The sequence below is a fragment of the Prionailurus bengalensis genome, chromosome B3 (assembly GCF_016509475.1).
Source record: "Prionailurus bengalensis isolate Pbe53 chromosome B3, Fcat_Pben_1.1_paternal_pri, whole genome shotgun sequence".
NCBI classification, from domain to species: Eukaryota; Metazoa; Chordata; class Mammalia; order Carnivora; family Felidae; genus Prionailurus; species Prionailurus bengalensis.
Genome location: NC_057355.1, coordinates 19,019,482 through 19,045,577, shown reverse-complemented (window position 1 = coordinate 19,045,577; position 26,096 = coordinate 19,019,482). Strand labels below are relative to the sequence as shown.

The 26,096-nt window shown below is 39.3% G+C and overlaps 1 protein-coding gene across 7 annotated transcripts; it reads left to right on the top strand.

Moving 5' to 3' along the window:
• Positions 1–146: 146 nt before the first annotated feature.
• On the top strand, positions 147–25,191 carry LINS1 (lines homolog 1). Of its 7 annotated transcripts, XM_043554797.1 has the most exons (9): positions 204–1,074; positions 10,627–10,730; positions 11,911–12,075; positions 14,194–14,694; positions 14,805–14,894; positions 15,747–15,888; positions 16,766–17,356; positions 18,974–19,145; positions 20,980–21,957. In XM_043554797.1, exons 4-9 carry the CDS (start codon positions 14,272–14,274, stop codon positions 21,860–21,862), a joined length of 2,301 nt encoding a protein of 766 aa, XP_043410732.1. In that variant the 5' UTR covers positions 204–1,074; positions 10,627–10,730; positions 11,911–12,075; positions 14,194–14,271; the 3' UTR covers positions 21,863–21,957. The 7 variants fall into 7 exon arrangements, with proteins under 7 accessions (XP_043410734.1, XP_043410731.1, XP_043410732.1 ...); XM_043554799.1 differs by lacking the exons at positions 10,627–10,730; positions 11,911–12,075 and having other exon boundaries at positions 147–1,074; positions 20,980–25,191; XM_043554796.1 differs by lacking the exons at positions 10,627–10,730; positions 11,911–12,075 and having other exon boundaries at positions 180–280.
• Positions 25,192–26,096: the final 905 nt, after the last annotated feature.

The following is a 26,096-nucleotide window of genomic DNA, read 5'->3' as shown; positions in this document are numbered from 1 at the left end:
GCGACAGTTAGAGGAGGCGTGCCGATCGAGGCTGGGACTCGTCTCGGATTGGCCTCACTCATTTCCCCCTCGGCTTCCCCACTGTGGCTTCCGATGCTCCGCCCCTGGCGGAGGGACTCGAAGCCGTTGCTAAGAGACACTGTACGCCGAACGGGACCTCTGCGCATGCGGAAGGAGAAACTAGCTTATACTTTCCGCGAAGTACGGTGGCCCGGAAGGCGCTTTTGTGGGTTAGGATGGTGGTGGCCAGGCTGAGTCTCCCAAGCCAGATCCCTGGCAGGTAACTGGGAGCGGCTGCGGAGCTCGGCGGCGGGGGAGGAATGTGTGCCGCCGACTGAAAGGCAGGTCAGAGGGTCTCAGGTTGGGGTGGCAGCAGTCCGCAGGAAGCGAGGAGAGGGGCACCCTGTGTCGCCGCCCCTCCTCAGCGCTTTTCAGAGGCGGGTGCCGGGTCTGTGGCTCGTCTTTCGGTCCCCGAGGCCCCTTTACCGACCAGGCTGGGCTTGCCTCGCCCGGAGAGGAGAAGAGGACTCTCTTTGGAACGGTGGTAACGCTGCAAGAGCTTTCCTGCGAGGATAGCGACCCTCACGGATTTCTGACAATGGAGGGGAAAGGAGAATGGAAAATAATGCGAGATGGACGGGTTTATTGAGTGTGTGTATTCATTTAGAAAGTGTTAACTGGCTAGACACGGTTCTAGCCGGTAGGGAGACAACAGTGAACAAGAGAGGTGCGATCACCTGTCCTCGTGGAGCTTTCGCTTTAAAATAGGAGACAGATAACCACAAAATTATCACAAAGGTATATGTTATATAAAGAAAGTGAAGCAAATAATGGGATCGAGTTTGACTAGGATGTGATGACTATCTTAGATAAGTAGTCAGGAAAGGTCTCTGAGGAAGTGATATTTGAGCTGAGATCTGAATGAGGAGGGGCCAACCGTGCCAAGATCTGGGGCGATGGGGTGGGGATAATTTTGAAGGCAGGTGGAATCAACAGTACAAAGGCTCTGATGCTGGAATAATCTTTGCTGTTTAACAGCAACTGCAAGAAAGAAGACCCCCGTACTTGAGCAGAGTGAGTAAGAGGGAGAATGATTGGTAGTAAGGTTGGGGGGTGTGGGAAAAACTGCCGATCTTTGCAGGACATTGTAAGCCATGTAGGGAAATCACAATATCTTATTTATTTTTTGAAAAAATCCCTGACTGCTTAGGGGGAAAGACTGTAGCTGAGAGCGGGGTTACTGCAAATCTGGAAGGCTATTAGAGTAATCTAAACAAGCATTGACATTATTTTAAACTGAGCCATCTGATATACCAAACATTTGGCTACCACCAATGTCTACATAGAAAGGCCTATCTGATTATATAAAAGAAGTAATTTAATATGCCAATTACTTTTAAGTAATAAGATAAATTAAGATGTTGTGTGGCCGGTGGGGGTCGCTGCAAACACTTTGAATTTGCACGCCCCCCCCCCCCCCCCCCCCCCCCCCCCCCCCCCCCCCCCCCCCCCCCCCCCCCCCCCCCCCCCCCCGTTGTCTTCTACACTATTCTTCATTCTGGAGTACATGTTTTGGTGCTTTCCTCATGAGCTACATACTGGCTTATGTAAGCAAACACCTCAGTCCTGCCCAGGGAAGCCCATAGTCAAAGTGTGGGTAAACCAAACTAGAAAATATTTATAGACCATGCAGTGAGATAAATAGTCTGAGGGAGCACTTGGCACGGCCCCCTAATCCTGAGTTGGATATGTGAAAGCCTTCCCCTGGACTGCAGGTTTCCACATTAAAGGTTGAACGTGGGAGGGAGAAAGTTGAATGTGATTTAGTGGGAAGGTGCCAGGCAAAGCTTGGGAACCCTTAAAGTGCATGGTTTTTGAGGACCTTAGAGAAATCCTGTAGCTTAGTTTGTGGGGCAGAAAGTTGAAGGGATTCCAAGAGGCAGATCTTGAAGGACCTCTAAGCCCTGTCCAGGGGTTTGGACTTTTTCCTAAGGAAGGTGGAGGGGTTTTTCAGAGGAAAGTGGGTGTGATGTGGACTAAGAAACAACCAAGTAGCGAAAAATCTGTTAGTTTGTCGGGGGCAGAAGTGTTGTACTGCAATAGTGGCTGTGAAAATGGAGAGAATTGGGGTGAGGAAGGGTTCCAGGAAGATGTCTGAGTTTCTAGCTTGGTTTACTCGGAGATACACCTAATGTGAGATGTAAGAGAAAACAAGTTTGAGGGACCTCAGAAGTTGAGCTGAATTTATGCTAAAGGTGCCTGTGGGACCTCCAAGTGCAACTCTCTGATAGCGTTTTGAGTCTGGAGCCCAAAACTCTCTGGGCATACTTGGGTATAGCACCCAGAAGACAGTTAGACCCTAACTGGATTCTGGAGTTGTTAGCATAGAGATAATAATTGAAGACATTGAGAATCCATGAAATTGCTCTAAGAGAGAGGCTGTAGAGGACTGAACATTTAAAGATGCCAACTGTTTTTCTATTTTATTGAGAAATAATTGGCATACACGATTGTGTCTGTTTAAGGTATATGGCATGATGGTGTGATTTTTATAAATTGTGAAACGGTTGCCGCAGAAGGTGCAGCTAACACCCATCTTCTCATATAGATACAATAAAAAGAAATGAAATTAAAAAAAGGAAAAAAAATGTTTTTCTCGTGATGAAAACTCTGAGGACTTACTCTCTTAGCAACTTTCCTGTATGTCGTACAGCAGTGTTAGCAATAGTCGTCATGGTGTACCTTACATCCCTAGTATTTATTGAACTTATAATTGGAAGTTTGTATCTTTTGGCCACCTTCCTTGAATTCCTCTCCGCTGCATTGTCTGCCTTTGTAACCACAAGTCTTATCTCTTTTTCTATGAGTTTGGAGTGGTCTTTTGTTTCGATTCCACATGTAAGTGAGATTATATAGTATTTTTCTTAGCATAATGCCTCCAAGGTCCTTGCGTGTTGTTGCAAATGGATTTCCTCATTGTTTATGGCAGAATAATTTGCCATTGTATGTATATTACACAACTTTTTCATCCATTAATGGACACTTACATCACGTCCATGTCTTAGCTATTTAAATAATGTTGTTAGGAACATGAGGGTGCAGATATGTTTTCAGGTTGGTTTTTTTTTTTTTTATGCTTTTGGGTATATTCCCAGAAGTGGAATTTTTGCATCATATAGTAGTTCTGTTATTAATTTTTTAAGGATCCTCCATACTGCTTTCCAGATTCCAGAGTGGTTGCACCAATTTACATTCCCACCAACGGTGTGCAAAGATTCCCTTTTCTCCACCTCTTGCCAGCATTTGTTAACTCTTTTTCATGATGGCAATTCTTAACAGGTGTGAAGTAATATCTCATTATTGTAGTTTTAATTTGCATTTCCCTGAGTGGTGAGGTTGAGCATCTTTTCACGTACCTGTTGGCCTTTTGTATATTTTCCTTGGAAAAATGTCTATTTAGACCTTTTGCCCATTTTTATTTTTTTAAATTATTTATTTTTATTATTTTTTATTTTTTAATTTACATCCAAGTTAGTTAACATATAGTGCAATAATGATTTCAGGAGGAGAATCCAGTGATTCATCCCCTACACATAACACCCAGTGCTCATCCTAACAAGTGTCTTCCTTAATGCCCCTTGCCCATTTAGCCATCCCCCCACCCACAACCCCTCCAGCAACCCTCTGTTCTCTATATTTAAGAGTCTCTTATGTTTTGTCCCCCTCCCTGTTTTTATATTCTTTTTGCTTCCCTTCCCCTATGTTCATCTGTTTTGTATCTTAAATTCCACATATGAGTGTAGTCATAATGATATTTGTCTTTCTCTGACTAACTTTGCTTAGCATAATACCCTCTAGTTCCATCCACATTGCCACAAATGGCAAGATTTCATTCTTTTTGATTGTCAAATAATACTCCATTGTGTATATACACCATGTCTTCTTTATCCATTCATCTGTTGGTGGGCATTTGGACTCTTTCCATACTTTGGCTATTGTCGATAGTGCTGCTATAAACATTGGGGTGCATGTGTCTCTTCGAAACAGCACACCTATATCCCTTGGATAAATACCTAGTAGTGCAATTTCTGGGTCGTAGGGTAGTTCTATTTTTAATTTTTTGAGGAACCTCCATACTGTTTTCCAAAGTGGCTACACCAGTTTGCATTCCCACCAGCAGCGCAAAAGTGTTCCTCTTTCTCCGCATCCTTGCCAACATCTGTTGTTGCCTGAGTTGTTAATTTTAGCCATTCTGACTGGTGTGAGATGGTATCTCATTGTGGTTTTGATTTGTATTTCCCTGATGTTGAGTGATGTTGAGTATTTTTTCATGTGTCTGTTAACCATCTGGGTGTCTTCTCTTGAAAAGTGTCTATTCTCATGTCTTTTGCCCATTTCTTCATTGGATTATTTGTTTTTTGGGTTTGAGAAGTTCTTTGTAGATTTTGGATACTAACCCTTTATCTGATATGTCATTTGTAAATGTCTTCTCCCATTCTATTGGTTGCCTTTTAGTTTTGCTGATTGTTTCCTTTGCTGTGCAGAAGGTTTTTATCTTGATGAAGTCCCAATAGTTCATTTTTGCTTTTGTTTTGTTTCCTTTGCCCATTTTTAAATTGGATTATTTGTGGTTTTTTGGTTGAGTTGTACGAGTTCGTTATGTATTTTGGACATCAGATGTACGGTTTGCAAATATTTTTTTTCCATCCTGTAGGTTTTCTTTTCACTTTACTGATGATTTATTCAGCTGTGCAGAAGCTTGTTAGTTGGACATAGTTCCACTTGTTTATTTTGTTGCTTGTGCTTTAGCAGTCATCCAAAAAATTACCAACACCCATGTCAAGGAGCTTTATTCCTCTGTTTTCTTATAGGAGTTTCATGCTTTCAGGTCTTATATCTAAGTCTTTAATTCATTTTGAGTTAATTTTTGTGAGTGTAAGACATGGATCCAATTTGATTTTTTTACACGTGAATATCCAATTATCTCAGCACTATTTATTGAAAAGACTGTCTTGTCCATTGAATATTCTTGAATCCGTGGTTAGATATTAGTTGGCTGTATATGTGGGGATTTATTTCAGGGCTCTCAATTCTGTTTCATTGGTCTGATTGTTTTCATGCCAGTTTTGATGGCTATAGCTTTATGGCGTAGCTTGAAATCAGGAATTGTGATGTCTCTTGTTTTGTTCTTTCTTAGGATTTTTTCTGGGTTTTGGGGGTCTTTAGTGGTTCTGTGTAAATTTTAGGAGTGTTTTTTCTACTTCTATAAAAAAATACCATTGGAATCTTAATAGGGGTGGCATTGAATCTATAGATGACTTTTGGTAGTATTGACATTTTGACAATATTAATTCTTCTAATACGTGAACATGAGATACCTTTCCATGTATTTTGTCTCTGAATTCTTTTATCAGTGCATTGTGGTTTTCAGAGATCTTTCACCTCCTTAGTTACATTCATTCCTAAATGTTTTTGTTTGTTATTTATTTTTGGTGCTATTACATGTGGGATCAGTTTCTTTATTTCTTTTTCAGAAAACTTGTTGTTACTGTAACAAAATGCTACTCATTCTCATATTTAATTTTGTATCTTGCAGCTTCACTGAATTCTTTGATTAGATGCAACATTTTTTTGGTTGAGTCTTTAGGATTTCCTTTATGTCAAGTCATGTCATCTGCAAATAGAGATAGTTTTACTTCTTCCTTTCTAATTCTGATACTTTAATTTAATTTTCTTGCCTGATTGCTCTACCTAGGACTTCCAATTTTGGAGAATACTGGGGCATGGAGAAAGATGAAGAGTAGAACTAGGAGGGCAAAGCACGCGACATGCTGTTGGAAGATATCCCTTCTGCGTCCATCTTTTATAGGGGAGGGAGGTCCTCTTGAAATCACAGTTCACCAGCTATGTTCCTTTTGTCTTCCAGGCCTTGTCAGTGCCTTAGCCACCCTCCTCAGCCTCCCCTGACTTTGGCATCACCCTTGAACTTTCTGTAGACTCTAACTAGACTCATTTTATTTGTTTGTTCGTTCATTTGTTTGTTTAGACATAATGATTGCTGTCTTAGTTGGGACAGAAACCAGAATCATGGAAGGATAGCCTTTGTTTAGAAGTCTCAACTTCTGCCTTTAGAATCACAGCATCTTCATTAGTGGAGCAATGTAGATTCAGTGACCTGTGGAGCTGTGATCAGATTTGAACTTACTGTTGCATTTGGCCAAAGCCCAGTTTTGAGTTTTTCAGTCAATTGACAAACTATAGTAGCTTTTCATATAAAGAAAAGCATTTTTTCATTATAACAATGACCATGAAAGTAATTATTTTTCTGTATTCTGAATTTAAATATATAGGTTATCTAAAGAAAATCTCCTAAAGAGATAGTGGCACCTTTTTTGTTGTTGTTTTTATTTTCTGCATACAAAAAAGGATTAAATTACTAGCAGCTTGTTTTTTGATAATTTTGAAATTGGGTGATGGCAAATGTTTTCTAATGAATAGACTGTGCACTTAAAATTTCTACCTATTTTTTACTTAGGAATATTAAAGTTTTTTTAATGTTTATTTTTGAGAGAGAGAGAGTGAGAGAGACAGTATGAGCAGGGGACAGGCAGAGAGAGAAGGAGACAGAATCCATAGCAGGCTCCAGGCTCTGAGCTGTCAGCATAGCCCAACAACATGGGGCTCAATCCCACGAATGGCGAGATCATGACTTGAGCTGAAGTCAGATGCTTGACCGACTGAGCCACCCAGGCGCCCCTTACTTAGGAATATTTTTTAAGAAAATACTTTTTAGGGGCGCCTGGGTGGCTCAGTCAGCTAGGCATCCGACTTCTGCTCAGGTCATGATCTCACAGTTCCTGAGTTCGAGCCCCACATCAGGCTCTATGCTGAAACCTCAGAACCTGGGGTCTGCTTCAGATTCTGTGTCTCCCTTTCTCTCTAACCCTCCCCTGCTTGCTCTCTGTCTCTCTCCCAATAACAAATAATAAACAAAAAAAAATTTTTTTTAAATACTTTTTAGCATTTTAAAATGCCATTCTGCTTAGTTTTCACTCTAGGAATTTTCAGAATCAAAGTTCTAATATCTTTACATTTAGATAAAGTTGATATTAATGTAATTCTATGCATATTAATGCTTGGGATCAGAAGGCTGATGTCTGTAGCTGAAATCATTATGTTTTCTTCTTCTTTTTTTCTTTTTTTTTTTTTTTTTTTTTAGGTAGGCTTCATGCTCAGCTTGGAGCACAACATGGGGCTTGAACTCATGACCCTGAGATCAAGACCTGAGCTTAGATCAAGAGTTGGATGCTTAACTGACTGAGCCACCTAGGTGCCCCTGAAATTATGATATTTTTAATTGAATTGTTAATTTTGAGAAATTGTAGATTCACATGCAAGTGTAAGAAATAATACAGAGAGAGACTGTATACCCTTTTCCTAGTTTTCCAATGGTAGCATCTTTCACAACTATCGTACAGTATCAGAAGCTAGATAATGACATGAGTACAATCACTGATCTTGTTCAGATTTCCTGTTTTACCTGTGTTCATTTATCTGTATGTATATTTAGTCCTATGCAGTTTTATCACATACAGCAGGTTAGTGTTGCTCTCACCAGTTCCATGGTCACAAGGATCCCTTGTGTTGGCCTGTATAATCCTACTGCTAAGCGGGAGAGGCCCTCCCTAGCCACTGGCAACCACTAATCTCTTCTCCATCTCTCTAATTTTGTCATTTCAAGAGTAGAGCCGCACAATATGCAACCTTCTGAGATTGGCTTTTTTCTCTTGGCTTAATTACATAAGAGCTATCCAAATTATTGTATTTATCAATAGTTCTTTCCTCATTGCTGTGTAGCATTCCAGTATGGTATGGATGTACCACAGGACAACCATTCATCTATTGAAGAACATCTGGGTTATCTCCAGTTTTTGGCTATTATAAATGAACCTGCTGTGAGCTTTCATGTACAGGTTTTTGTGTGAATGTAAGTCTTCATTTTGTTGGAATAAATGACCAGGTGTGTAATTATTAGGTCATATAGTAGTTGCATGTTGAGTTTCTTATTTTGTTTTAAAGATCTTTTATTTTAGAGCAGGTTTAGGTTCACAGCAAAACTGATCAGAAAGTACAGAGATTTCCTGTATACATACCTCCTGCCCCTCACACATGCATAGCCCTTCCCTGCATTATCAACACCCCCCCATCAGAGTGGTACATTTGTTACAATTGATGAACCTACTTCCCAAGTCCATAGTTCACACTAGGGTTCACTCTTGGTAGCGTACATCCTCTGTGTTTGGGCAAAGATATAATGATACGTATCTACCATGATAGGATCATACAGAGTATTTTCACTGCCCTAATAGGGATGCTCCCCTATTCATCCCTTCCCTCCACCCCAACCCCTGGCAACCACTGATTTTTTTACTGTCTCCATAGCTTTACTTTTTCCAGAATGTCTTATAGTTGGAATCATACAATATATAGCCTTTCACATTGATTTTTTTTACTTAATACTATGCATTGAAAGTTCCTTTGTGTCTTTTCATGGCTCAATAGCTCTTCCTTTTTAGGACTGAATAAGATTCCATTGTCTGAATGTACTGCAGTTTCTTTATTCATTCACCCACTGAAGGATATCTTAATTGCTTCCAAGTTTTGGAAATTTTGAACAAAGCTGCTGTGGACACTTGTGTGCAGGTGTTTGTGTTGACATAAGTTTTCAGCTCCTTCAAGTAAATACCAAGGAGCACAACTGGTGGAACATATGGTTAAGAGTATGTTAGCTTTTTAAAGAGACTCTACTAGACTGTTTTCCAGAGTGACTGTACCATTTCATAATCTCACCAGCACCATAAGAGTGGTCTGGTTCTCCATATCCTCTCCAGAATTTGGTGTCACTAATTTTTATTTCAGTTATAATGATACTGGTATTTAATGTGATTTTAATTTATATTTCCCCAGTGGCTGATGTGGTTGAACATCTTTTTAAGCACTTATTTGCCATCTGTATATCCTCTTCAGGGAAAGGTTTGTTCATGTCTCTTGCCCATTTTCTAATTATTATTATCTTTTAAAATACTGAGTTTTGACAATTCTTTATAGATTTTTAGATACTAGCGCCATGTTGGATATGTGAGTAGCCAATATTTTCTCTCCATCAATAGCTTGTCTTTTCATACTCTTAATAGGGTCTTTCACAGGGCAAAAGTTTTTAATTTTGTTGAGGTCTGGTTTATCAATTTTTGTTTTTATACACTGTACTTTTGGAGCCAAGTTTAAGAACTTTATGCCTAACCTTGAATCCCACATATTTTTCTCCTGTTTTTTTTCTTTTTTCCTAAAGTCTTATTTTAAGTCTAAAGCCCATGATCCATTTTGAGTTAGTTTTTGTGAAGAGTTGAAACTATTTTAAGTGAAGTAAAATCAAGGTCTTAATCACTCATATTTATACCGCCTTTAACTGTTGATGGGCTGATGTTGATGTATGATGTGTGGATACTTTGGCTTTTCATCTTGGGTTTGATGTATCTTCTGAAAGTAATTTAATATAAAAATTCAATCAAATGGATGTCCTGATTAGTGTTTTAACCTTTGGTTGCTGAGTGTCTTTTGAAAAAAGTAATCTTGGTTTGCGTTGGGAAGTTATTTGGTAATTGACCTTGAGTTTAGATTTTGTGCAGCATGTGAAAATCATTCTAAGAATAGGTATTCTGCTTTACAGTATTACGGGAGAAAATCTAGAAAGTGTTGAAGATTAGTCTGTGTGAATTTTCACTCACAAAGTTTTCGATTTGGAAGCTTATTAGAGCTCCTCTGTTCATCCATTGTCCTGAGGCTTGGAGCATCAGACAAAACTTGAGGAGGACCCCAGGCTTTCAAATCAGACTTTGTCAGTTCAAATCCTGACTCTGCCACTTAACTCTTTAACTTTATCTCTCCTTGCCTTAATTTACTTATTTGTAAAATGGGTATGATAATTATCCACCTCATAAATCTGTTGTGAAACTATGACTCACTTAGATCAGTGTCTGGTACATAGTAGGCACTCAGTAAACTTTAACAATTATTATTCCCAAAGCATCGACTTTATGTGAAGATGAGTGGGAATACATTGTTTTTATATTAAGACAAACACAGTTTATTAGGAATAGAATACGCAATTCAAATCATTTATAGCACTTCAACAGTAAAAGAGAGACTGGAGGCAAATTTTATGCTTATACTAGGTATTCCCTTTGGCAGTCTGGTGGTGGAGTTCATTCTCCTCTGCCAAGAGGCCTTTTCTGAAAAAAAACTCTTTGAAAGACACTACCCATTTACTGTCCCAAACAGACCTTTCCTATTATTTGTTTCCTTCTCAAGCTAGACATATGTCTCACGTATATCTAGCATGGCTTGCTCAAAAGCTTGTCTGAGGGGTACACCTTCCTCCATCCCAGGCTGGTAATGAGCTTGAGATGTACCAACCTTGGAATGACACTTCAGGGGGAAAAAGTGTGGTTGGTCAAATCCCCTAGTTCGTTTTTGCAAGATTTGTCCTTTCATGTAATACTGTAATTCCTTTCACAAAAAAAGCTATCATTCTCCATAGGCTGCTCACAGACGTTTGTTTCAGTGCAGGTTTCTTTGGCCAGCATCAGTACTTGAAAAGACATTGTCATGAGGAAAGATTGATGCTTAGTCACAGAAGAACCAGCCTAGCATCTGTCCTCTTCATTCATTTGGTGCGTGTGAAGGGAAGGAAAAATTCTTCCTCCATCCTTCAAGCTTCAAGGCCTTCCAGCAGGACTAAGAATTAAATTTACATGAGATGGATTAACAGAAAAAAAGTTTTATGATGTGTGCACAGAGGCCCAATAATGACCGGGACGCCTAAAGAAATGACCAAGATAAGCGGTTTTTATAGTTTTTAGACAAAGAGACAATAAATCTGTGAGGAATTAACAGGACAGAGAAAACTTAACTTCGGGAGCTTTTATTAGTAAGGAATTGTAAAGAGAATTTGGGCTGGGGGAATAAATTAGTAAAAAGTCACAAGGGTTGTTATACAGCCTTCTTGGCTCTAAATTCCCTATCTCTAGAGGTAAGGGCATCTCTACCTCCTGATACAGGGAGGACACCTCTCATGGGAGATTTATTTCCTGCTTTGGCAGGGACAGCGGAGGAGGGTCTGAGTGTTCTTGACAGGCCATCTCTTAAGTAACTTTTATTTGAAATAATCAATGAGCCAAAGTGGCACCTTTCGGGGCAGCCTGTCCTTGGCCCTGCTACACCTGCCTAGCATGTGTGGGCCCCCATTGATGCTTTTGTTTTTTCCTCTGTCTATAAAGAGTCATTTTGAAAATGTCTCTCCTTGATTGAAAGTTTATAACTTTTAGATCTGATTTCTCGCGACCACGCTTACCAGAGAACCTGGGTCCCACTATGACAGAAAATAGCCCATATCCCCCCCGAAATGCTCACTTGCTCATTTGTTTGTTTATTTATTCATTTACTGGTATCCACTTCAGTTTTGAGTGCTGAAATGGCCCTTTTCCTAGGTCAAAAATGGTTGATTAGCAGCAATCTTATTCTCATTCATGGTAAAAATTCAAGAACTTATAAGATACATAGAAATATTATTGGAAGTGTTTTTACTGTTGTAGCATTGAAATAAAAATAATTTCTTTTGTGGCTAAAAATTATAATACACTCACACATGTGCTATTAGTTAAAACCTAAAATAGTCTATTGTCATAAGATATTTGACATACAAAAGTGTCAGTAGTTTATGTCAACTTCAGTAAAAGATGCTATTGGTTTTATTGGGAAGAAATGTTACTATCATAACTAAAATATAAAGTAAAGTACAATGGAAATGGACTTTGAAGTAGAATATGAAAACTAGTTTCTGATTTGTGGCAGACGGAACTCACCAGACAATTAAGAAAATAAGTTTATTCAGGCTATTGCAAAAGGGAGAATGTTCATTAATAGAATACCTCTCAAAGAAGAAGGAGAGGATGTGAGTTTTTATGAAACAAGGGAGTCAATGAGGAAGCATGGAGGGGAGTCCTATCTGGGAATGTGGTGAGCACTTTCTTGTAACATTAACCATTTTTGCTTTTTGGGAGCAGTGTTCAGGGTAACAGATAACACTGAACTTTGTCAGATAGAACAAAGTTACCGATAATTACTTACATTTCCAAATGATGTGGGATGTATGCCACAGTTTGAAAAGAGGATTCAGAGAAACTTAACCAAAGTTTCACTCATAACTTTACATTAAAATTTACAGGTTTCCTAATACTTACAGGACAAAAACAAGGCAGTTCATCTTGGCGGAGGAGAGAGTAGGAATCAGGAGTTGAAATGCCCTAGAAGCTAAGCCAGGGAAAGAAACCTGTAGTGAGGGAGGTTTAAAGACCAGGCAGGGGCAAGTCAGTGGGCCATATGTAGAAGTGAGACCAACCCAAAGTAAGTGACAGGACTCCTAGTAGGTTTCCTCCAGGGATGACTGAGGTTAAAGATGGGCAGGGCATTTATAAATGGGCCAGAGTAGATGAGGCAAGGCCGTGGAGCTTATTAAAGGGTAGATTGTCAGACAACAAAATCATCACCAGTACACAATGAACTTTATCGGCAATTGTATTTAACTCGTTAACTAATGAAAGAACTAGGCAAATGTCACAACTGGCCTAAAGAGGAAAAGTTAAAGAGCCACATGAGTTTATATGGAGTAAGAAATGTGGAAATAAATTTACAAATAGAAAACATAATTGGATTTTCCCACCGACGGGAGGGATGCCCCTCCCCAGACAATTATTTACATGATTTGGGGGTTCCCCCTTCCCCCCCCCCCCGTTTTAGTGGTGTTTTTTTTACATTCTTCCCCCCCCCCCCCCACCGTTATTCTCAAGTTAGTTAAATACAGTGTAGTCTTGTATTTGCATGTTGTAAGACAACAATTATTTGCATTGCTATCAGTAATCTACAATTTACAAAGGTGTGAAATAGCTCAAAGGCTATGAAAGGACTGAGTCCCAGAGGATCAGATAATTTCCTGAGGCTCAGCATTCCATTGGATTTTCAGTAATCTCTAGTTTCTGCCAAGATCCTAAATTTTTCCTCATCATCTTGCTCTTTAGTAACTACATTAATACTCCTATTACTCGTAATATTTTCTGTTCTATTCATCTATCAGTGATTGTCCATATTCCCTGCTTTATAAGCCATGCCTGACCCCTTCTCCCCACTCTTGCTGGTCTCCATTGTGTCAGAGTCAGGGACACCCGAATGTCTAAAGTTGTATCCAGCTACAAGTACAGTGTGCTCCCGTTTGGATTACTTTTGCTTATTAACATCTTGTTTTTTTCCTTGGGATGGCATTTTTAAATTTTTTATTAAATGTTGAAAGCGGTGACTAAGGATCTTTATATTATCACTAAATTGAAGTTGGGAATTAATCATCATAACCACAATAGTTTGACCACATAACTATCTAACTAGGTTTTCATCTGTACATTGAAGGTAAAGTGTTTTTTTCTTAGTTTATTTATTTATTTTTGAGAGAGGGAGAGAGAGAGAGAGAGAGAGAGAGAGAGAGAGAGAGAGAATCCCAAGCAGGCTCCACACTGTCAGCACAGAGCCCGATATGGGGCCCGATCCCACGAAACATGGGATCATGATCTGAGTGAGCCAAGATTAAGAGTTGGACACATAACCAACTGAGCCACCCAGGCACCCCTGAGATGAAGGTTAATGAATTGGAATTGAGCCCCATGGGTCTCAGCCTGAGTGGGTTTGCCCCCAAGGGAGGTGCTATAGGCATCTAGTGGGTAGAGGCCAAGAATGCTGCTATGCTGCCTACAAGGCACAGGCCAGCTTCCCCATAACAAAATTATCCAGTCCCGAGTGTCAGTGCCAAGGCTGAGAAGCCCTTGTGGCCCACTGAAAAATGTTAGAGGGAAGGTGAAATTTCTGCTCCGATAAAATTAAAAATAATTTTATGGCCTTAAATCTTACAGAAAGCATGCATTTCGTTTTTATGGTCTTAAAATAATGTTCTTATTACCAGTTTTCCATTTTAGAAATTAAGCAGTCGTCCTTACCTTTGAGAGACTAATGATTAAGTGGAAACAGATGCCTTTCCCTTGTACTACGATGTATATAACACTTGTAATTTAAAAATTATTTTTCCTATTTTAGGTTTCACTGAAGAACCCTCTTAGAGATTCATCGCATTTCTAAGATTAATATTTACAGTTTGGAGTCGTCAGCTTTCTCATGAGATGTATTTTGGCAGCCAAAATGAAAGCTTTTTTTGAAGTGCTAGAACAATTCTACAAGAAGGTACTTCTGGGAGCCACACTTGAAAATGAGAGCCAGGAATACATCTTTTATCTCAACCCAGCAGTTTTAGCTCAGGATTGCTCTACAGCCGCTTCTCCAGAATGCTCGAACCGCCGTGGTGTCCAAGGCAGGCACCAGCCACCCAGCACCACGTTGGGTACCATTTCCGTAGTGTCTGTGTGTTTGAAGAGACACTCTCCGACGTGCAGCGCCCGAGAAATCATGCTCCTTCAGTTAACAGTAATCAAAGTGATGATAACCAGAATATTGTCTGTTGAAACTGACTTCCACACAAAGGAAAAATACAGAGATATAATTACAATTCTTTTAAAATCCTCTGACATCGATTCAACCTTAGTAAGCCAGTTGTTTTTTGTGGATTTTTTTTTTCTTTAGATGCAGATTTTTAGGACAAAAGTTTTGACAACATTTGGCAATAGTGGATAAACTTATTTGTTTTCCCATAGACCTGTATGTTCCAAAACTCGGATAAATTGTTATGTCACATGGCTGCCAAGTGCCTTGCACTACTTCTGTATTTCCAAATGAGAGAAGAGGTAAGATAAGTAATCAAATTATGTTGCTTCTTTTATAGTTTCTTTAAAATTGTTCTTTGGCCCTGGATTTTCCCCTTCAGATGTTTGTACCAATAAAATGTTTGCTCACCTAAGAACACATAAATCCACAAAAGTGTAAGAATGGAGTAATATAATAGTGACTTATATCAAAGATTAGAGTCTTAAGTATGTTGTAAATCATTATAAATCAGATTCTTCACCTCAAGGATGGGTTTCAAGTCAGTCCATAACTTTCTTCAGCTTCTCAGAGGAGCAGGTAGGCCTGCTTCCTTGTCTCCAAAGAAAGATTTAGGAACCCCTGCTGAAGACCAAGACCATTTTTACAGGTTTAACATAAATAAATTCTAAGAATGGTCCTCAGCATAATATTAAAAAAAAAAAATACAAACAAACAGCATCAGATTTTTCTCTTATCTCAGAATTCGTTAATAAATGTAAGCACCTACTGATTTATTTTAGCTATAATTCCTTGTTGTTTTCTCAACATTTTTGTCCTAAATACAAAAAGGTGGTATTTGTAGTAGAAAATCTGGAAAATGGGAGAAAGTGTAAAGAACAAAATAAAAACCACACGTTAACCACACATTATCCTACCACCTAGAAGTAATCACTGCTAATATTTTCATGTTCACTGTTGAGATTTTATTTCTATGGCATATTGAATTTTTAAGCTAAAGAATATTAAGATATTTGTGTCCTTGTTTTCCAAATACTCTGCTTTTTTTTCCCCCAAGGGAATAAGAAATGTTATATGGAGTTGTATATAATAGGTAATTTGTAATTATAAAGAAAATTTTATGTTATAACTTAACTTTTTGTTTTTTGTCGTAGATAGCATTAAGTAATTCCTGGATTGCTTTTTGCCAGACAAATCTTTCTGAATACCCTGAAAATGAGAAAGCAGTGTACTGCCTCTGGACCCTTACTTTTATAATAAAGGAAATCTTTAAAGACACATGTTCACAAAAAACAGGTACAAATTATGGTCCCCCATAAATGCCATTCTTTTGCTCCCAAGGGGTGTGATGTTTATAATGAAGATTAAAATTTATTTTACAGCATCTGATCTGTCTTCAATGTATGAAAAACTAAAGACTCTCCCTCCAAATTTTTTGACTGAAGATACCTTTTTAAAATAAAACATAAGACAAAAATTAAACCTCTTTATTATTATATATCCCTTTCATAGTCTGATGCTATTGATATTTGTAAAAAGGATAATTAACCATGATTATTAGCTTTTATTCTTTTGTTTGTTCATTTGTTTCAAGTTTTTATTTAAATCCTACTTAATTAAGAAATAGTGTAATATTGGCTTCAGGAGTAGAATTCAGGATTCATCACTTACATAAAACACCCAGTGCTCATCCCAGCAAGTGCCCAGCTGAATCCCCAGTACCCATTTAGCCCATCCCCCTGGCCACCTCTCTTCCAGTAACCCTCAGTTTGTTCTCTGTAGTTAAGAGTCTGTTTTTTGGTTTGCCTTTTCTTTTCTTTTTTCCCCTGTGTTCATCTGTTCTGCTTCTTAAATTCCACATACAAGTACAATCCTGTGTATTTGTCTTTCTCTAACCGACTTATTTCGCTTAGCATAATTCACTCTAGCTCCATCCACGTCATTGCAAATGGCAAGATGTCTTTTTGATGGCTGGGTAGTATTCCATTGTGTATAAAAACCTCCTCTTATTAGCCGTTATCCTATGTATCTTCATTTGTTCACATGAGTGAAATAATCCAAATCCATTTTTCATCGTGTAAAGTGATAGTATTTATAAAAATTGAATTGCAAATTGTGTTTTAAGAAGCCTTTGTTTTTCTTGTTGTTGATATTACTGTTTTTATCATTGCAGAAATTTTAAAGCAGTTCCTGACTCTTTTTGACACTGCTTTTGAAGTTTTTTACAATTCCTTATTTTCTCAGCATTTTGAAAGCTGCCAAGACACCTCTAAAATAATAAACAGCTTGATATGTTCCCTGGAATTGCTTGAACTTCTTATAGCTTCCAGAGTCCATCTGAAGCTACCTTTCACTTGCCAGAGGATGTTATTTTTGAAACCCTCTTGTGTGCTGGGTGTTATTACCTGGCCCGTTCAGGCTTTTGTCAAAAGGAGGTTCATCATATTCATCAAAAAGTGCCTTCTCTGGAAAGTGGGTGAAGATCTGTGTCGGGGATCTGGCCCTGCCCTGATGCCACCAGATCAGCATTTAGGTGTAGACATGTTGGCTTTAGCTGATGCTGTTTTGCAAGCTGTGGATTTGGGCTTATTGAGGACATTGTCTGTCCACGGAAAACCTCCCTTCTTCGGTGGAGATGAAGTTCAACCTGCACATGAGCGTGTCCTTGGTCCAGATCATGTAATCCTCAGAGCAGCAAGCCTACTTATCATTAAATCCTTAGAAATCAAGTTTCAAAACTGTGCTTCAGCAAATGAAATGAAAGGTAATTCTCTGAATTCCTTTTGTGTGCAAAGTGACGAGTAATTGTTTAGTGATATAAAATAATTCATAATTATCAAATCTTAGGACTATAACTTCACTAATCTACATGTTATCATAGTTATAATTTATTAAGTTTTATTTTAAAAAAAGAATTAGAATTCCCTTAAGAAACATGTCAACTTTGGGGCACCTGGGTGGCTCAGTCGGTTAAGCATCTAATCTCCACTCAGGTCATGATCTCACAATTCATGAGTTCGAGCCCCCCCATTGACAGTGCAGAGCCTGTTTGGGATTGTGTCTGTCTTCCTCTCTCTCTCTGCCTCTCTCTCTCTTTTAAATAACTTTAAAAAAAAGAAGAAACAAGTCAACTTTTTGTGGGCTAAACTGAATTCATATAGTATAATTAATGACAAAAGTTAAAAAGGTGTTATTGAGTCACTTCAAGGCAGGTGATATAAGTCTGTTCAGTTAAGATATTTGTACTATTTCATTCATATTCTGCTTCATAAAATTGGGGTAACTACTAATGTAGATAATGGATAACTAGGAAATGAATTGAAACTAACATGTGAGAAGTTACACTGATTAAGAAATTGTTGCATATAGGGGCACCTGGGTGACTCACTCGGTTAAGCGTCTGACTTCGGCTCAGGTCCTGATCTCATGGTTCGTGGGTTCGAGCCCCGCGTCAGGCTCTGTGCTGACGGCTCAGAGTCTGGAGCCTGCTTCGGATTGTGTGTCTCCCTCTCTCTCTGCCCCTCCCCCACTCATTCTCTCTCTCTCTCTCTCTCTCTCTCTCTCTCTCTCTCATAAATAAACTTAAAAAAAATAAAAAGAAATTGTTACGTGTTTAAAGTAGAATATTTAATTTAGGTGTTGGGGAAGACATGTCCTCCATTTCATGTGATAAAAAGGAATAGTAGATGTCTCTAAACAAGCAACATATAGTTTTACTGAAAGGTTTGAATTGTAAGCCGTGACTTCCCTGCGTTGCTTTGAATGGAGACCATTTTACGGTGTAATTACTACATCCTAGATGCCATCCTCACCCTGTGCAGTTATAATTTACAACACTAGGTGGCATATGTTCTACAAGTCAGAGTTTTAAATTGCGGTTACAACTCCCCAAAACTTTTTTGGTTTTTGTGCTTGATAGTAGTCTTTCTTTTAATACTTTAAATATTTAAACAAAAATTTTTCCTGTTATTTTGAAGGCAAAATGATTTTTTCTTGGTTGCATTGTCGCTTCTAGTAACAGACAGCTGCACCTTCCAGCGAAGTGATTTCTTTTGTCTGCTACTCCTTCATTTGTGTGTTTCTAGCTAGAATTCATGTAACTCTTGCTTCTCAGAGAGCATCCATTATTTGGCACTTGCGGCAAGTAGATGATCTGGTTGTACATTTTAATTGTATCTTCTTGAATGAGTCACTTCTTTTTCTCTGATGTTCAGTTTCCTAATTTGCAAAAGAGAGCTCATCCCTCACAGGATTTTTGAAAAGTGTGAATTATGATGATAATGCATGTTGGAATACTTGAAATGCTATAGCTTTCTATGTAGCAAGATATAAATGCATTCCTGAGCTGTTGCCTGCTCTTTGAAATTTGCATTTTTTGAAGTTGGTTTACAGAATTTCATGGCTCAGTTACTGACCTTCTTAAAGCCTCACCTTCAGCCCTCCCTTCAGCCACACAATGCATGTGAGTGGATCTCCAGGGTCTTCATAGAACAAGACGATGACATGGTGGAAGCTGCCAGAGCATCATTGGGCATCTACCTAACGTTGATCAGGCCAGTAGATTTTAAAGTAATTGTAGTAACTACATGCCAGGAAAGCAGAAAACATTTTTAATAATGTGCTGGACATACTGTTTACTTTCCATCATTAAGGGGGGGAAAAAAATCTGTAACAATCTTGTGGTTTCCTTATAAGTTCCAATTCCTTTCTTTAACCCTGCCCTACATGAAAATGAGATTACATTTGAGTTCTCATTATGAAAACTTGGCTGGGTAGGCAGATCTAAGGCAGTAGAACCAGACCAGGGGGCTGGAAAACTCGGGTTCTGGTTACGCTTCATCAGTTTCACCTGTGCGATCAGGAGTACGTTAGTACCATTGTCCGAACCTTAATTTAATCGATGTTCAAAAATGCTTTTCACCCCCAAGACTAACTTTCCCATAATGAGCTTCTAGGACTTTCACCTTTTTAAAGGTGAGTACAAACATGTAAGTAACCAAAGCAGCAGCTCGAAATTTTCATTTTAGTATACAGTTGCACTGAGGCTAATACCAACCTGATGCAAATATGTGAAATTGGTCATGAAGTTCTGTTAGTGATGACATGGTTTCCGCTGATCCTGTTTCTGCTTTAGTAAAGCAGCTGCACATGGGGTCATATCATCCCGTGGCAAATAGCTGTAATCAGCTACGGAGTTAATAACTGATGACCTTTTACACTATTTCTGCTCTGCTTTATTAAAGTCCTAAAGTATTTGCCTTATTTCCATTTCTTTCTTGGCTTCAGAGAAAGGGATTTCTTACTAATGACCAACGGCACAGTGTCACGCTGCCAGTTTCTGACTTGTATTATGGCCCTGCTGGCAGTGGCTGCCTTCAGACTGTAAGTGTTTGGGGCCAATTTTCAAAAGGTTCTAATCAAGAACACAAAATTCCTGCATGTGATTTGAGTTAGGCTCCAAAACGGTGAGACACAAATTCAATCTGAAAACACACATGCCTATTAAAATAGATCTTAGTTGTGCTCAAAGCTGACTTCTTACTCCTCAGGAAGGAGGAAACCTCTGAATTAAATTTCTAACTTTCTTAATTTCACTATGTCCAGAGAGGCATGTGCTCATGCCCTACGTATTTTTCCTAATGTAGTTGTATCTGTTAAGATTGTTTGGTTGTAAAAAGACCAACACAAACTGATCTAAGCAAAAGAAAAAAAAAAAAAAAGGAATTTATTAGCTCAAAATTAGAAATTCCAGGGGGTCATGTTGGCATCAGACGTCACTGTATACACAGGGATACAGTCACGTCATTGATCATCGCTCTTCTTCTCTGCACTCATTCTCAGGCAGGGCTGCTGGCAGTGCCCAGCTGACACCAGACTTACAGTTCCAATCTTTAATAGCTCTAGCAAAAGTCCCAGTGGGGGGGATCAGATTAGCCTGCTTGGGTTACAGATTTATCTAAGGAAGCAGTCATTGTAGCCAGGAGCGTGAGGCACTCTGACTGGCGGTCTGGGTCACGTACCCATCCTTATTGAGGAGACCCTGGAAGGAAAGGAAGGAGGTCAGTCTCCAGCCCCCACCTTACTCCATGCAATTAGTTACCTGTAGGCGTGAGGAACTCTGATGTCAAGACAGGAAGACAGAGGACTTTTTTGGCAGACAATAACTAGTACTGCCAAGGTCCCTGAATTTTACTTATTTTATTGACTTGGGTTATTATATAGAATTTGTAGAGGAAGAGATTGTTTTGATGTTTTTTTCTTTGAAGATAATGCATAGATTAGAAAATAATCCGATAGGTGAATTTGTGGTATGTGAATTATATCTGTTAAAACTGTTATTTTTGTAAAAAGTCATTAATCTGAGGTCTCTGTTGCCTTTATTTTCAGAGAATGTAAAGCTGCTGAAAGCTTGACCCAAGAAAAAGAAATGTGCAACCATCACACACATGAATATGGCTATAATCCACACTGCGTCTTCTTATTCTTACTAAAAAATATAGGATTTGATGCTTCAGTTCTTCTTGACTTTTTGATTTCATCGGAAACCTGTTTCCTTGAATATTTTGTTAAATATTTAAAGTTACTACAAAAAGACTGGACTGACTTTTTCACGATCTGCAAGTATTTTGATGTAACCAAATCTAAAGACAACATAAATATCTGTGCTTGTAGCCCCTCACTTGTCCAAGACACGAGCAGCAACCAAACAGAACTGAGACCTTCGGCTGCTCTTGGTAATCACAGAAATGCCCGTGCTTCCGGCTGCTGGGTTTCTGATGCCTCTTCCAAACCTCTGAACCAGCTTGTGATGCCCAAGGAGACCCCCGCCACGCTCCTGGCTGATAGCCCATCTCCCCCACGAGCTTCTCAAAGTCTGGTAGATTATGACAGCTCTGATGATTCTGAGGTAGAAGGCACAGACCGGCGTTCAGCAAATGGTAAACAAGTATCTTTACACCAAGAAGCAGTGAAGAAATTTCAGGACACAGTTGGAACAAGTGGGGATGAAAAAGAAGTGAGCCTCGAGCCTCAGTCAAGGCCTCTGGTTCCCAAACAATCTAATATTCTCTTCTCCGTTGATTGGGATACAGTCCCGAATAACGTCTCTGAAGTGGGACTGTCTTCCAAAACACTGAAGTGCTTTGAGGAGCTACAAAGTGCTGTTTACCGCTTGCAGAAGAAAAATCTTTTCCCGTATAATCCCACAGCACTTTTAAAGTTGTTAAAACGTATCGGGGCAATATATAATGAGAGTATGAACGCCTTGTAAAACGGTAGCACTTTATTTCCAGGAGCTGTTTTTCCCTAATGTAAATTGTGCCTTAATGAGATAATAGTAAAAAAACAACAAACAAAAAACCAAAACACCCTCACAAGCATTCTCTAAATCAAGTCTATCTTTTTGTCCTTTCCAAGTAACCTAGTGACTGACAAATATACATCAAATGCCAAGTCACCTGATAAATCACTTGAAATTTACAGGGTTCAAATTTGGGTTGGTCATTTTGTTAGGTTGCTAGGGCTGCTGTAACAAATTACCACAAAACTTGGTGGTCCAAACAACAGAAATCTATTCTCCCATAGTTCTGGAGACTAGAAGTCCATAATCAAGGAGTCAACAGGGCCATGCTTTCTCTCAAGGCTCTAGGGAAGAACCTTCCCCGCCCCTTCCTATCTTATGGTGATTGCTGGCACTCCATGGTATTCTTCAGCCTGGAGCTGTGTCCCTCCAGTCTCTTCCTCTGTTGTCACATGAGGTTTTCCCTGTATGTGTCTATCCAGTTTCCCTCGTACAAGGACACCAGTCATTGGATTAGGGTCTGCTGTTGTGTAGTATGGGCTCATCTTACTACATCAGCAAAGACCCTATTTCCAGATAAGGTCACAGTCATAGGTTCTGGGTAGGTGTGAGTTCTGGAAATGACACTATTTAATCCAGTGTTATTTGTTATTTCCCTCTGAGGTATTTACATGTAATATGATACATAAGAACTTAAAATCTCAGTGACTATCTCTGTATATGTAGGTGTATGGTCTGTTCTGTGAAAAGGAGTCTATTCTTTAAAACACATTTTTCAATCACTAGATAATACTTCTATTTAAAATCGTTGTAAGGTGCCCCTGGTGCCTCAGTCGGCTAAGCATCCAACTTGATTTCAGCTCAGATCATGATCTCACAGTCATGAGATAGAGCCCTGTATCAGGCTTAGTACTCATTCAGGTGGAAGTGGAAAGATCAGTGGAACTAAAAAGAGGACTGCTAACTGAGACAGCAATGAGATGCTAATGTTAACCAAATACAAGTGCAGAGGTCAAGGGGTGCCTGGGTGGCTCAGTTGGTTTCACCCCAGGTCATGATCTCATGGTTTGTGGGTTTCAGCCCCATTTCAGGCCCCACGCTGTCCGTGTGGAGCCTGCTTGGATTCTCTCTCTCCGCCTCTCCCCTGCTTACACTCTCTCTCTCAAAATAAATAAATTAAAAAAAAAAAAAAAAAGAAATGCAGAAGTCAGCAAGTTTGGTAACAGTTGGTATACATTGGGGCAGTTTCTACATAATTTAAAAAGCATATTAAAGAATGTGTATTCAAAGATGTACGATGCACATTGTAAAAAAAGCAGAAATACCTGGTTAAATAACATATATACTCCATAGAAGACTTTATACCTGTGGAAACAGTGGGCTATATCCATGTTTACAGAGATGAAGTATCTGCAGGAAAAAACAAGTGAATATATAGGGCTCCCATCTGTTTAAGAAAAGAAGGGGACAGGAGTAATGCACCTATACATTTATATATGCTTTTGTGTGTATGAAACATTTATATAAGAAAGTCCTAACTGATTGCCTCGGGAAACCAATCCGAAGGAGATTTGGCTTCTCGTTGTACATCTTTTTTTACTCTTTTATTTGTTTGTTTTTAACTGGGTGCATAGTTTTATTTTTGTTGTTTTAGTGAAAGTAACCTTTTATTTAAGAAAAGCAAAAAACAAACTGGATTCTTTATGCTCCTAAAGGTACATACATGTTGAATGCCTTAAAAGACATGCTTATACTGTTGTGGTTTTGACCTACCAGTGTTTCTCTATAAAGTTAATAAGGAACCATCAGCCCCTTGTTAGACCTAAAATGAGGGAAGAGGCCATCTTCTATGTATACTGAGTGTTGGTATTTCAGTCTCTGACCTTTGGGTGTAAGTCAATTTGTCAGACACTCATGAAGTCCTATCAGTGGTCAAGGTGACTGATGTTGGCTATCCTTGGCCATTCAGAGTATCCAAGAGCCCTTCTGAATTAGCCCATAAACGAAGACCAAACTAGTGATGCTTGGCGTGATGAGTTCCCAGCCTGTAGCTCCACCTCTTTAAGTGAACACATAATGTGTCTCCAAGAAAGCACAAAGTATCATGAGTCTAATTTATTTTTTTAACTAGAAATATTAACAGATATAGCAAGTTCCACATATAAGTGTATGGCTTGATAGATTTTCATAAACAGCATACCTGTGGAACCAGTAACGACATCAAGAAACTACTGGCACCCCAGAAGTCCTGCTGGGATCCCCTCCTGGTCACTGTCCACTTGTAACCATCCCAAATTGCAACAACATAGACTAATTTTGCCTGGTTTTGTTTTTTATAAAGGGAATCATTAAGTATGTGTTCTTTTATGGCTGGCATCTTGAACATTATTTGGAAATGTGTTCAAATTTGGTTTTTAAATAATTGCCAATGAAGCGCCTTTCAGCTGTTATTAGTAACAAAATACCTTTAACCCCTCAAAATTGTCTTGGCATTCCCAGCATGCTAGGATGGTGAAATTGACAAACTGGTTGAAACAAAATACAGACTCAAACAGGTTATGCAGGGCCTTGTGCAATTGGCCCCAACCTGCTTCTCCAGCCTCACCTGTCGGGTCTCCCCCCACCCACTGTCTTAGCAGCACAACCTTTTGTCGTACATAATTGTTCATCAAGCCCCATCTTAAATGTCGGGTCTGTGAAGCCTTCCCCTACTGTTCTCAACCATTAGATCTTAACATGCTTCGTATTCTCTTCACTGTGCTCTTTCCTGTATTGTAGGGTTTGTCCTATTATATTTTAATCCTTAGTCTTCATTTGCCAAGCTCCTTTTACATAGTCGTTTGTGGATAGCATCATGTCTGTGCCATTATATGTCCCACAAATGCTGACTAAATGGGATAGAGCCCTCTCCAAGGACTTGATAATCTCCTGGAGGAGACAGGTGTGAAGAGGCTTTCCTTTAACACTCACATGGCACTTCCTATGCCAGCCACTGTTTTAAGGGCTCTAATAATACTCGCCATTATGTTGGAGGGCAGGTACTATTATAATCCTTGTGTTGCTGATGAGATAAGTAACCTGTCCAAGATCACCCAACTGGTAAAGTGGCAGAGCCCAGAGAATGGATCGAGGAAGTTTGGTTCCAATGTCCTCATACTGTTCTCCACGATCTCATGCTAGAAAGGGATATTGGGGTCAGATCATCCACGACCTTCAGGGCTATGCTAAGGAGTTTTAATGGTTTTATAGGCAATGGAGAGCTATTGAGGTTTTTGAGTAAATGACTGGTTTTGTGTTTGAAAAAAAAAAGGTGACTTCCATAGCAATATAGTAGCTAGGCGGACAAGCAACAAGATTAGAAAGAGTCCTGCAGGAGTCCCACTGGAGTCAAGGGCAGTGGAAATGGCAATGAGGCAGCAAGTCCTGGCTGAATGCCTGCATCCAGCACTCTCTCTCCAGAGACCCACTACAACAAGAGTAAAGAGGCAATGAGACACAAGGACTGACTGAGCAAACCTTAGAAAACCAAATTCTTGGCTGCAATGGAGAAAGTTGAGCATCCTGATTACCAGGTGAGTCTCCCTGAAGACAGGAGTATCGAGCATTGCACTGTGTGCCAGGGGATGGTTGATTGAAAGCCTATTTAAGAATTGCCTCTAGACCCTCTGTCCAATTTCATGTAGCTAAACCATTGTGCTCTCTCTCAGGTATGTAAGAGGCTTATTTCCCTGAGAGAGTGAAACGGGGACTTTGGACTAGGGAACACCAGGCACAGCTGAGGATAGGCATATCACACTGAAAATGGAATTAAGTAGACACACTGAATGTTGAGAACCTCTGTTGTCCCCAGCCTTCTCCCCCACAAGACCAGATACCGCTTTACTGAGGAATCTGACCAACCCAAGAAAAAAGACCTAAAGCTATATGGGAAGGTTCCCCAAAGAAATTTCTCACCAAGTCACCCTACTCTGAAGCCCACAGTCACAAACCTCACCCAAATGCATAGACCTTCTGATGGGCATTTAAATGTTCAACTCTTAAGTATGAGTGAACAGCCAAGGATCATCAGGCATTTGGGGAAAGTCTCTAACATGGAAGAGAGGGCCAAAACGAACTAGACAGATTAAGCTGTTAGGAAGTTAATCTATGAATATCCTCAGAGATAAATGGTTATAGAGGATATTACACTTAAATTTTTTTTCAT

Bases quoted from the DNA above. Each gene is read 5' to 3' on its own strand.
- LINS1 (XM_043554799.1), top strand. From the start codon at position 14,272: ATGAGATGTATTTTGGCAGCCAAAATGAAAGCTTTTTTTGAAGTGCTA. The intron at 14,895-15,746 runs GTAAGATAAGTA...TTTTTGTCGTAG, and splicing joins ATTTCCAAATGAGAGAAGAG to ATAGCATTAAGTAATTCCTG. The intron at 15,889-16,765 runs GTACAAATTATG...TTATCATTGCAG, and splicing joins CACATGTTCACAAAAAACAG to AAATTTTAAAGCAGTTCCTG.